We start from the raw sequence: 12,913 nt of genomic DNA on the forward strand, positions 1-12,913 counted from the left end.
TGTCAGATCGCACATCATTACAACACTTACCATATTATCACAGACAATACTGTATCGCACACCCCAGACCCGACTTGAGTAGAAAATGAATCATCCGCGGTTGTGCGCGCAGCCGCACACTTTTTTGCACATGAGCAAAGGTGTTTTTAGGAGTCTAATTTGCAGACGCCAGACCACTGATTCGTCAAAGCTGCTTTCCTGCAGTCCGTGTTCTTCTGACTTCTGACTATTTTGTAGTAAGTAACGAATATGCTTCGGGGAAATGTGTCGGAGTAAACGTATACATTTTAATTAGGAAATATAGTGGAGTAAAAGTTGACTGAAATATAAAAATTCAAAGTGTAACGAAGTATTATTACTTCATTACAATACACCACTGAATATGACATGGCGAAATATGCAAAACGTTGTCACCATATTGTTTATGATCAATTTCTGGCAACTAAAAATTCTGAATTTCATTTTTTTTAGCTGTAAATTTAACAAGGTATTTTTTACAGTGTATATTTTTTCCAAAGAAAATATGAGTGGTGCTTGCCTGTGCAAAATGATCCCATGATGCTGAGGTGTTTGGGTTCATTGTAAGGTGGTGGATAGGGCATTGCTAGGGCATTCTGGGTTGTTGCTAGAAGGTTGCTTACTGGTCTCAGTAAAAAGTGTCCATCCCCAATTGCCTATTATATTTGGGTCTCTAGATATGGCTCAGGTTCCTCGTTCAGTTGAAATCTTTGGGATTATTTTGGCTGTTTTGTTGTCTGCTAAGTGAAAATTGTAAGTCTGTAATGTCCACTAATAATTACATGCCTATATGTTGCTGAATAAGTGACCTTAGTAAGTGAGTAATTGGAAAAATGTTCAGAGTTCTGTCTTTTGGAGTGAAAATCCAGGATGTTTTGCTTGTAACTGTGTTCTATGGAGACAAATTGTCAAGGTTGTGGCCAGTCAACCAGAAAAAAACTTGTGAACTTGTTATGCAGCTTCCTTTGCATGTGTCATCACACATTGAACTAGAAAGTGTGTCTCACGAGTGCTATGGTACACAGTTATGAATATGAGTGGAGATAAGGTTTAATCCTCGGGAAATCTGTTGGAACTTGATAATGACATGACCTTAGGGGTCATATCACATTGTTTTGATTTGTGAAGTTCATCTTCCAAACATAAAAAGAAACTGAAAAACTGTGCAGGAACATGAACAGCATAGTAACGTGTTATTAGTTACTAGAGTAATAAGGTAGGAGGCACATAAGTAGCAAAAGAACTTGCTGCATACTGAACATATTTTACTAAGCACTGATACCGAAAAGTGTTATCTTCAGCCAATTAGACCACAAAGCAAAACCGCTACCTGTGTTATTATGATTTACTGTAATCCCTGAACATATGGATTTTACAAGATGCAAGAGTTACTCTATACACCCCGTTCCACACAGAAGATGACTGTGCTTAAAATTTGAAACATGGTCTTCAGAGAGGCAAACTTAGCACAACACAGGTTTGTGGCCAGACAATGAGGGCCAGAGGGGTTGCTGTAGCAACGGTTGCCAAGATTCCTGCTCAGGACTGGAGTTCTCTGAGCAGAATAGGTACATTCAGTGAAATCAATTTTGGAAGTATTTTTGGATTTTATCCATTAGCGGCAACTCAGTTGCCACTTTTTCATTACAATACTTTTACTTCCTATCATTTGTCAGCAATGCAATGTTTTCTATAGAAAAGCTTTATGGGGCTTTAATGTGACTTGTTTCAATAAATGTAAGATTAAAGGGATAGTTCACCCAAAAATTCAACTACTGTCATCATTTACATTGTGTGCGCATCACATGCTAGAACAAACCTCATTGGTTCTCTCGCATCACACACAAAAGTTTCAGCTTCCACGTTCACCATATGTGATGTGCTCTATGTATGTGTGTCGATCATTGTTTAGATGTAAATAAAAGCCTAAATGAAATCTCTTCATATAAAGCAATCGTATCTGCTCACAAGACTTGGTTTAAACCACTTAATTCATATAGATTCGGTTTATGAGGCCTTTTTTCTAAGGTTCTTCTACATTAAAAGATTTTGGAGGTTAAAACTCAGAATTTTATATCGACTTGCTGCATTGAAAATTGAAAAAAAAGTGCCAATGTTCAGTGTTGGGTAAGTTCTCTAAAAAGGTAATTGATTACTAGCAACTGATTACATCTTCAACAGTGTAATTAGATTACTGTACTCATTACTGTCTCTAAAAAATATTGCATTATAATTATTACTAATTACTTTACAAATCCCGTCAACCTCGACCAGTTAAATAGTACAAGGATAGACATTAAACTACTCTTTTAATTCTTTCAAATAAATCATGTAAAATTGCATCAATTATTCTTGAACTGACCAACATATTTAGAGGGAGAAGGTTACATTTAACAAGTAATCCCTTACTTGTTTTTTTTCAAGGAAAAAGTATTAAGTTACAGTAATGAATTATTTAGTAATGCATTACACCCAACATTTCCAATGTTAAATGACATTCAGTTCACATAATTTAAGTGAACCAACTGAACACTTTCAATGCAGCAAGTCAACATGCAATTTTGAGTTTTGGCCTCCAAAATCTGTTACAGTTTGTTTTGGTTACCTGGTACTTCAATGGAGGGACAGAAACCTTGGGTTTTATTAAAATATCTAAATTTGGTTTTAGAAAGATTAAGTTTTATAGGTTAGAAACAACATGAGGGTGAGTAAATGATGACAGAAAAACAATTATAGAATTGGTTGATTGTTGATAATGTGTTCCATAGCCTGCTGACCCAAAACCTGTATGTGAAAATGGAAAAATATGAAATGGAACATGAATTTACATTGGGCTAAAAAAAAGCCAAACCCATGGGACTTCATTTCAGATGTCCACCACATGCCATTGTTGTATATCTATGTAATATTTCAAAGCCATCTGCCTTTTAGAAGATATCATCAGACGTTAGCAGACTGTTTGATCACATTACACATTTCTGCTTTGAATCACATGCTTTTGCCAGAGTGTGATTTACACAAGTGCTGTAGAGATTATTTTTAGATTTGTTGGAATATGCGATTCATCTTAAAATATTAAATATATTGTTTCATTTCTTTTAGGCTCTTCATTTCTTCTGCTCACCAAGTTTTTTTTTTTTTGTAGTTGATTTTCATTTATTTAATATTTGATGAAATGTTACAAGTAATCCTTTCCGTTTTTAGTCTTGCAGTCCATTTGTTGTGGGTATTTCTAAGCACAAAGCAACCCTTCTGAAAATAGCCCCCATGCCCCATTCAAACCTACATTCCCCTGAATAGCCGGGCACCTATAAAATTAGGTTATATGAGATCACAGGCCAGTGTTTTTGGACTGGGACCAGTTCTGATCTCACAGCTTAGACACAATAGTGCATACTAACACCAAACCTCAGCCAGCCATTGTTTTCTGACTTCCCAGGACTGTAAGGGCCATAATCATAGCTTACTGGCCCTGTCAATGTTCTTGCTATCCTTGGCAGGATTCGATCCTGTGGGGCCATTTGGCAACTTTTTGGCAGGATTGGTTTCATTTAGTAATGGCAGAGAGCAGGCTGTTTCCTGGTACTTCTGTGAGCTTTGTGTTACTGTTTATGTGGATACACCCTGATCCTGTAACATGGGAAGTTCAGAATACTTCATATCCCAACCCTCTCGTCGGGTTGCATTATGGGTGACAGTGGGAACTCACTGATTCTTTTGTTGATGTTCAGTGAATATACATACAAAGTTAGTCCACATCGCATACAGTGTCAAACCTATACAATATGTTACTCAGATGAAGCATACATGATGAAGATCTCATAAAACATGCTGAAAATAGTGCATGGCATCCTTGTGAAATGTAGGGGTGGGCGATATAACCAAAATCTTATTTTACAACATGAGTCATTTTATTTCACGATAACAATATATATCACGATATAGATATTTTTTCTTTACATACGGTCTTTACGATATCAAAATTTTTGATACCATAGAAATTAAATAATTCTTGTCACCAGTGACAATATCACAAAAAACTAATAGCCTACTAGCCTGAAAAAAAAATAAATAAATAAAAACCTCAAGCTCTTTGTATGCAGTGGATAATCTCATGACATCTCAGTGATGCCCGTGTCCTTTCATCTGACATCTTATCTATCTGCAGTATTCACGTTTGCAACGGTCCCTGGTTCTGCTGGCTAAAGCCCAATTTTTTAAAAGTATTTTATATGAACACTTTGTTTTTAGTTTTGTGGAAAATAATGATACTGTCTCAAATACTGTAGGAATATATAATGCATGTTTTGCATGTGTTTTGGTGCTTCCAAGTTTAATTTGGAAGCAACATGGTTGATCAGGTTTAGTAATAACCTGCGTCCCATTTTGCATAGTTATATTATGCACTACAAGTACTTTGCTGATGATGGAAAAGTATTATTGCATACTATTGCATGTGCATGTGAGCATTAGCATCTAGCTAAATTTGTTATTACATAACTTTTAGATTAATGCATTTTAAAACTGCTTTTTAGAAATGAACCGAAAGAAAGCAAGGAATTGCAATGCAGCAAAACTGAAAAATAAATGTACCCACTTTTGTAAAAACCACTGATTACAGTTCAGTACTGATTATAGTTCAGTGTTATTATGCTAATGTTGTTAGCTTAGCAATATGCTAATGTAAAAAGCCATTGGAATCAATTGAGTAGAAACTACTTTGTTATTTGCATGATGTATGGCATTGCTACCTATGCAGAGTATTACAAATAAGTCACTCAAGTTCCATCTCAGCTTGGATGCCGCTGTAGAAAGCAGACTCACAGTAGGCAGTGATCAGTAGGTTTTTGGAACAGAGCCTCTTTTGTTGTGCAAGAGCTTGTGGGCAATACTAGGCCAAAAACATTCACATATGCACACTTTAAATATCCAAAGATATTACATAATCTGGGCACATTTGATGTTACTGTATGACATAACTCAATTTGCTATATAGTAGTATGTGAATTGATTAGGGATGCAGCATTACACTATATATTTTTTTAAATTAGCAATTAAGTAGCAAGTGTTACTCATGTGGGACTGCAAATGAATACTGTGATGTTTTGTCGAGACCTTGTAAAACACATCTTTTCAGATACCTAAATAAGATAACAATCAATATTTTCGCATTAAAAATATAATTTACACTAGGAGTGAAAATATACAAATGTAAAAAATAAGGGTGACAAAACATTCATAACATACCTGTATAAGAAACATAATTTGGTTTGCTGAAGAGTATCTGATCTGGATTGGTTGATTCTGACATTCTATGTTAGTTAGAATTCTGTTATCGTTTTCTCAATTTCATGTTATTCCAAACCTGCATGACTTTCTTTCTTCTGTAAAAAACAAATGTACTGATCTGTGAACTAAATCAATAAACTCATGAACTATTCTTCATGTTCTTCATACAAAGCTATCATATGGCTTTTGAAGACTTTTGAAGCATCAGTTGCATGGACCACTTTTTCTTTCTTTCACTAAGTTAAGTGGTCTAAATTACTTTATATGTATTTATATCGTCTGTGGAAGGCGTAGGCCCATAAAATGTTAATTTAATCATATTCCTCGGTCCGAGGGCTATGATAGTCTGTCCTACATGCCTCTCAACATACGCATGTATTTGCATACCTCTGTGCACCCTGTTCGCGCAGACATGATACGTCAGCAGCGCGGTCCATTACGCTAATGTAGACCAAGAGAGAATGGAAGGCATTATTATTGTAATATTATTCACTTTGTACTGTAATGTTTTCTCAACAGTGAATGAGACACGAGGTAATCTGACAGCGTTGCATTCAACCCTCCACCAACGCCGTCTCTCATCATGTCGCTGGTTAGCCTCTGGTCTACCTGTGCATGTTCAATTGTTTTGGAGGAGGCATGGCTTTGGAGAGTGATTTGCAGGGAGAGTGGGATCTTATGCTTTCAAAGCTAGCTTGCTATTGCTAGCCTCTCTGAAATCGCCTACCCTACATTTAAAACCACACATTTATGTTTATAATGAAATACACTACTGTTCAAAAAGTCAGTACGATTTTTTATTTTTTTTTCGAAAGAAGGAAGTACTTTTATTCATCAGGATGCTGAATAAATCAAATCAAAAGTGACAGGAATGATGTTACAAAATATTTTCTGTTTCAAATAAATGCTGTTCTTAATCAATTTTCTATTCATTAAAGAATCCTGAAAAAATGGATCTCATTTTCCATAAAAATATTAAGCAGCACAGCTGTTTTCAACACTGATAATAAGAAATGTTTCTTGAAAACTAAATCAGCATATTATAATAATTTCTGAAGCATTATAGCATCATTACACTTAATATTACACTTTAATATATATATATTAAAAAAGAAAAGTTATTAATATAATATTATATATATAATCAAATAAATGCATCCTGGGTGACCAAAAGAGACTTCTTTTTTTAAAAACATTTAAAAATGTTACCAGCCCCAAACATTTGAACTGTTGTGTAAATGCATATTTTTTTGAGAGCTTTGGAGAACTTACTTAGCCCACGCGTCACCGAACCTGGGACAATGTTGTCACCACACAATAGGCCAGATCAGAAAGTTCAATAGTGTTTAAACAGCCCTGTCCTTATATATGTGTGTGTGAGAGAGAGAGAGTGTGTGAAATAGCATCTTCCCTCTAGCAGGTGCTGGGGAAAGGAAGTTCTCACAGTAAATTTAACATGCCATGTTCAGCATCAAACTCTTCCACTCAGGTTTAATAGTTTATGTAGTCTGCAGACGAGAGCAAGCAAGAGAGATAAAATGCAGACATAAGCGGTGTAAAGGCCTTTTTAGACCTCATACAGACTGAACAGATGTACTGCACAGTTGTGTGTGTGTGTGTGTGTGTATGCAAGTGCATGTGGCGCATCTGTGAGCATGCAGCTTGTGTGTATATACTGTATGTGTTTCTGCTGTCTGTGTTTTTAAGTGTGATTGAACTTTTCCCCACCGGCTGTCCCGGTGCCCAGCTGTCGGCTATGGGATTACAGAGCGGGCAGATTACACCACTAATGAATCTAAATAGAAGGAGATGTGCCAACCGCTGGGCCTCCCTGCCCCCCGCTCGACCTACTATGGCTTACTACTCTATTTTCCATGAAGCCAGTATTATGCTTAATACTGTTGTCTGTCATTCAATGTTTACAGAATGCATGCTGGTAGCACGCCCACACAAAATCCTGTGTATACATATATATATATATATATATATATATATTTACAAAGAACAGAACTGTTGTTTCAGTGTATTTATATTTGCACACATTTGAATTCAAAGATGCTGTAGTACATGCAATGTTTAAACCAAAATTGTCATATATTATCTATAAAAGAACAGAGTGTCTACACTAATTAACCCACCTTGTTGGCAAAGGCAATTTACACCAATTCTGTCAACCACTATCTGGTTGAGCCACACATGATTACAAAAGAAACCAGTCTGCTAACAAGAACTGTGGTGTAGGGAGTAAAGATTAGGATTTAGCTTTTGACGAGACCGACCCAAGTCCGAATCTGCCTTTATCTAATCCCATTCTTCACCTTTTTCCCATCACATATCTGCTTGTAGAGACTTTTTTTTTTTTTAATAAATGTGAAGAAGTTAATAGATATTTATTAGGCCCATAATTGAAATTGGATGTGTCCTTGTGTAACCATGATGCTTGCAGCTCATATAATTACCATGCTCGAAAGTGACTCCTTTCCTTACTTTTGCTGCAGGTTTAGTACGGTTAGGGGTAGGTATCGTGTTGAACTCTGACTTTTAAACACCTTCAAACTACCATTGGTCTGTGGTGATTATGTAATAAGTAGGTGTGCTGTGGGGCTCTACATTCTCTGACATGGAAATCTTCTCTGGTTCATTTCTTCTGTTCAGTTCGTCAAGGTCAGACGTCAGCAAGTTAAAAACATGAACACACTTGAGAGCTGCTTTATAGTAGAAATTAAAGTTGTAGTTCTAATTGCAAGCAACATTGACACTTTTTCATGTTTAATACTGTAAAGCTGCTTGCTCTAAAGCAATCTATGATATAAAGTGCTCTAAAAATGTGAGAGTGACTTGACTGGATCTCAGGCAAACATATCCACATCACTATGATCAGATGCTTTCTTAACTGCTGTTTTCTCACTTTTGTCATTTTTGCTGTGTGTTTATTTTGTTATTGAGAGGAAAGTGTGCAGCATGTATGTTCATATAAATGCGCTTCTAGCAGTGTGTGTGGCGTCAGGATGCTTGCTAACAGTATACCTTTCAACATCTTTTTACTCCTAAAAACAAAACACAAAAAGAACTTTGCCGTGAGTTTATCTTAGTCTTTAGGAATAGGGCCAAGTAAGGTCCCAATAAGGCATTTTATTATGGCATTTTTAGGGTTCCTAATATTGTTTTGGGAGTCTCCTACAATAGATGTACATGCATGCAAGGTCAAAAAGCACTTTTGTTTTCTCAAAATATACATTTATTATCATCTCATTTTCCAACGATTCGTTCGAAACAGTTCTAAGAATTAGGCTCTCTAAACCCCTCCTTTCTGTGAGCCTATTTTGCTCTAATTGGTCAGATGGCCCAGTCTGTTGTTATTGGTCTACCGCGTACAGCGTGTGTAAGAAACGATATGCCAATTGCCATAGTTCCTTATTTTAAATGCTCAATAAAAAAAAATAAACATCTATTATTTGTCATACTTACAGGTTGTGATTCAGTGGAGCTAGCTGGTCCAAATAAACTGGGTTCTGAGCCATCTTTCAACAGCAAGTGTTTTGTGAATCCTGCGTTGAACTCCCCGAGATTAGAGAAGCAGCCGTCAGTAAAATGACGGGAAAACAAAAAAATATTGGGATTGTACTGCTGTGAATTTTAACCACTGATTCTTTGCAGCCTCATCTTTTGGAAGTGAAAATAAAATGAATTTACTTTCACAGTGTAGGACACAGCGTCTTCTTGACATAATATTAACCACATGAATAAGCTAGAGTGTTTGAGGGCGGGGTCAAGTTGTTCACAGCCGGCCAATGTAGAACATAGGTGGGCATTATGCAAATGTGTTACCCGGTGATGTGTAGCCATCACGGAAGTGGGATTCAAATTACTGACGACTCGTTTACGCTGTTCAGAGTCGATTCTTTCTTTTGGGAGACAATAACTTAATGTATTATTCGAAATGTCATAATTGGGGCACCTTAATGATTTTAATAAACATACACTGAATATTTTGTTATTATTGTATACTGTTTTATAATGTGTTCACTTAGTGTAAATAGCATCAACTCTATTTACACCTGCCTTAAAAGAAAGAGACCACTCTTTTGTATTTGTGGAAACCTGATGTAATAACTTAAAGGGATAGTTCACCCAAAAATTAAAGTTCTGAGATCATTTACTCACCTTCATGTAATTTCAAAGCTGAATGTTTTCTTTTCGTAGAGCAAAAATTTAGAAATTTAGCAGAATGTTCATGCTGCTCTTTACCATACAATAAAAGTGAATGGTGACCAGGTGTCAAGCTAAAAAAATAACTAAAAGAACCATACAAATGCTGTAGTATTAGTTGCAATCACACAATTTGAAGTCTTTGAATTTCTATAATAGCTTATTGTGAGGAAAAAGCCAATGCTCACATCGGTATAACTTCAAATATGGCACATCATTGTTAACATCCAGAATGATGTCAAACTTTTTTGGTTCTTGTCTCAGCTGTATCATGAATGCCACATTTAAATATGTGCATATCAGAATTGCTGAAATGAAATATAAGAACTGTGATGGAGGGGAATATTTTCAATTAATGATCCAGTTTTTCACACAAAGTTAATATGTGGCTTCAACTGTTTTGGAATACAGAGCAGAGTTGTATGGACCACCTTTATGGTTGCTATTTTTACATTTTTAGAGCTTAACAGTCCTCTTCACCATTCACTTTTATTGTATTGAAAAGAGCAGCAAGAGCATGATCTTTAGCATCTCTTTTTGCAATAAACAGAATAAATAAAATCATATGGGTTTAGTTGAAAGAACATGAGGTTGAGTAAATGATGAACTTTTCCTTTGAGAATCATTTGAAAAACACTTCTCAGTTCTCGATCAGTCTTCTGAAAACTGGAGCAGGCATGTTTCCTTCTTTGTCTATGGTGGTTACAGCCCTGAGTCTGTATATAACTTTGATATCCCTTTCTTTTCTCTTTTTCTTTTTTCCTCTCTCTCTCAGTTCCGTCTTTCTCATCAGGATCTCTTAGGAATGATGGAATAAAGGCGGCTGATGTTCTAACAGTTTTAAGAGAGAAGGTTGCCTTTGTCTCAGGTGGGAAATGTATAATTGCATTGTAAACACACACACACACACACACACATACACATTCATTCATTCACTGTGGAACAGCTTTATCTCAGCACCCTCTTAAGCATGCACCCACACAGCACACAGGCTCATGGGTATTACCGTAATTAGGGCCATTTAAGTGCTTTGAGTTGTAAAATTAGTAATAAAACGGTCCTTTTCTTTTCAGGAGGAAGAGACAAGAGAGGAGGACCTATCCTTACATTCCCTGCACGAAGTAATCATGACAGAATAAAGCAAGAAGACTTGCGGAAACTGGTGACCTACCTCTCTACTGTGCCCAGGTTATATATTGGCATTCTAACCTAAATTCGAGGTCATAAAATGGAGTGAGATTAGAGTTTAATTGAAATTCAATAACTGCACACCGAAAAGACAGAACTCACAGGAAACCATCAGCCACCGTTGGATACCTTCATTGGGCCAATTGCATGGACCTTACACCCTTTAAATGCAAATGAGCTGGTGCTCCCGCCTCCCTTTTCAGAAGAGGGCGGAGCGTCAAGATCTCATGCTCGACAAATTTAGACTCGGTCAACTTCACATTGCTTTCATATGCAATTTTTATACCACATTCCTATTTACGATATTCTGGTAGCACGTGAAGGCAGCATCATTGAAAACAGGCAAAAACAATGGTAGCTTTAGCAACATTAGCCTTACAGAGTCTTTCAGAAAGGCAATTTGGAAAACAAAATATGGTGCGTGATACTTACTTTGTCTGGAGCTGACGTTCGCTTTCGAAGCGCTGGTATTGATCCCTCTTTTAGAAGCAACCGTTGCACAACTCCAGTGCTGAACTGACCCTCGTTTGTGAGGCAGTCCAGTGTAAAATGATTAGCACAAACATATAGGACTTTTCGGGGGGTTTTTTCCGGGACATTTCCTTCGAAAATGAAATTTAACCACCGTGTCCTCAGCGGTCTATGGAGACTCCTATGTTCGTTGGTGCATCCTAACACACGACACTTGTAATGCCTCTATGGCGCTGACATTGTATCTCCAGCAGCTACAGCAAGAAATCAGTAATGGCGGACTGCTGCTTCTCACTCAGGCCGGTGTCTATGCTAATAGGGCAGAGAGCGTCACAAATGGACGGGACTTTTCCCTAAGATGATGTGTATGTAGGGAGAAATCTGGAACTGCTCGTTTGAAGAGACTGTTTATGATTTATTGGGATTATAAAAAATGAGTGGGTGGATTTTTACCATTATAGGCTGGTTGTTTTCACACACTGCGGCCACACAACTATGTTCAATTCAAATATAATTTATTCCTGTGATGCAAAGCTGAATTTTCAACATCCATTACAGTCTTCAGTGTCACATGATCCTTCAGAAATCATTTTAATATGCTGATTTGGTGCTCAAGTAACATTTCCTATTAATATAAATGTTGATAATGCTTATTGTTTTTTAAGCTGTTTAATATTTATATATATTCAAAATTATTTGATGAATAGAAAGTTCTTTGCTTGATCAATTTAATGTATCCTTGCTGAATAAAAGCATTAATTTCTTACAATTTTTTTTTACTGATGCCAAAAATGTGATCAGTAGTGTATAGATATTTGTTATATTTCTTATTATATTAAAGCTGCATTCCATAACTTTTTTTTTTTGTTAAAAATGGTCCAAAATCAATTATTGACCAAGTATATAACCAATCGGTGTTCAAAACTATCTCTTTACCTTAGCCCGAATCAAAAAGGTAAGCTTGTAATAATGTTTTCTAATTTGAGTGGTTTGGGTCGGTTTCCGAGTTTCCCGCCATTCGTCTTTGCGTCATTACATCCCTTGTATACAAAAAGAAGGAGTCCCGCCAGGAGACTATATCGTGTGTGTGGATGCTGCAGGTGGAGGATCATTTGTAGCCTCTTCTTACAGCAGCTGGAATAATGAAACTTGTCATTTTAGAACGAGTTCTAAGGAACATTACATTGCTTTTTTAGGTTAAAAGAACAATTTCTTTCGATGACATTCGAATGGTATGACAATTAGAGATTAGACTGTACAGAAATTAAAATCTACAGATAACACTAATACACACTAAATACACATAGTCACTAGGGCTGCCACTAACGACTATTTTTATTTAGATTAATCTATCGACTAATTTATCGATTAATCGATTAATCTAAACGATTTCCCACAAAAAATCAACAATTTTACTTAAGAATATTTTATTAAACTATATTTTATTAAACCAAATGAAATCCAAATTTCTATGAAATCATTTTTTTAAAGCAAAAATAAAGTGCAACATAGAGTGCAAGAAGCAAGTGTCCATCTCATAGTCCAAATCACTGAAATCAAAGTTCAGTATTATACATATTAATAGCCAATGAGGCAATAATAATTAGTTCAAAAAAGTATCAAAAGCAAGAAATCATATGGTTTCATTGAACAAAACTGTTAAAAATACATAATGTATTATAAACAATAGAGCTAATGTACATTACGCATTACAACAAAGGCCTGCAGAGGGCGCCAA

General features: G+C 36.1%; 1 protein-coding gene across 1 annotated transcript in view; it reads left to right on the forward strand.

Moving 5' to 3' along the window:
- The window catches only part of LOC107659990 (kalirin-like), an 81,634-nt gene that overhangs the window by 4,631 nt on the left and 64,090 nt on the right, over positions 1-12,913 (forward strand). The window contains exons 2-3 of the mRNA XM_016449124.1: positions 10,292-10,384; positions 10,590-10,696. Of these exons, the coding sequence (XP_016304610.1) occupies positions 10,292-10,384; positions 10,590-10,696 (200 nt within the window). The remainder of the gene's footprint in view (positions 1-10,291; positions 10,385-10,589; positions 10,697-12,913) is intronic.

This window comes from Sinocyclocheilus anshuiensis, unplaced genomic scaffold, assembly GCF_001515605.1.
Source record: "Sinocyclocheilus anshuiensis isolate Anshui unplaced genomic scaffold, SAMN03320099.WGS_v1.1 scaffold55, whole genome shotgun sequence".
NCBI classification, from domain to species: Eukaryota; Metazoa; Chordata; class Actinopteri; order Cypriniformes; family Cyprinidae; genus Sinocyclocheilus; species Sinocyclocheilus anshuiensis.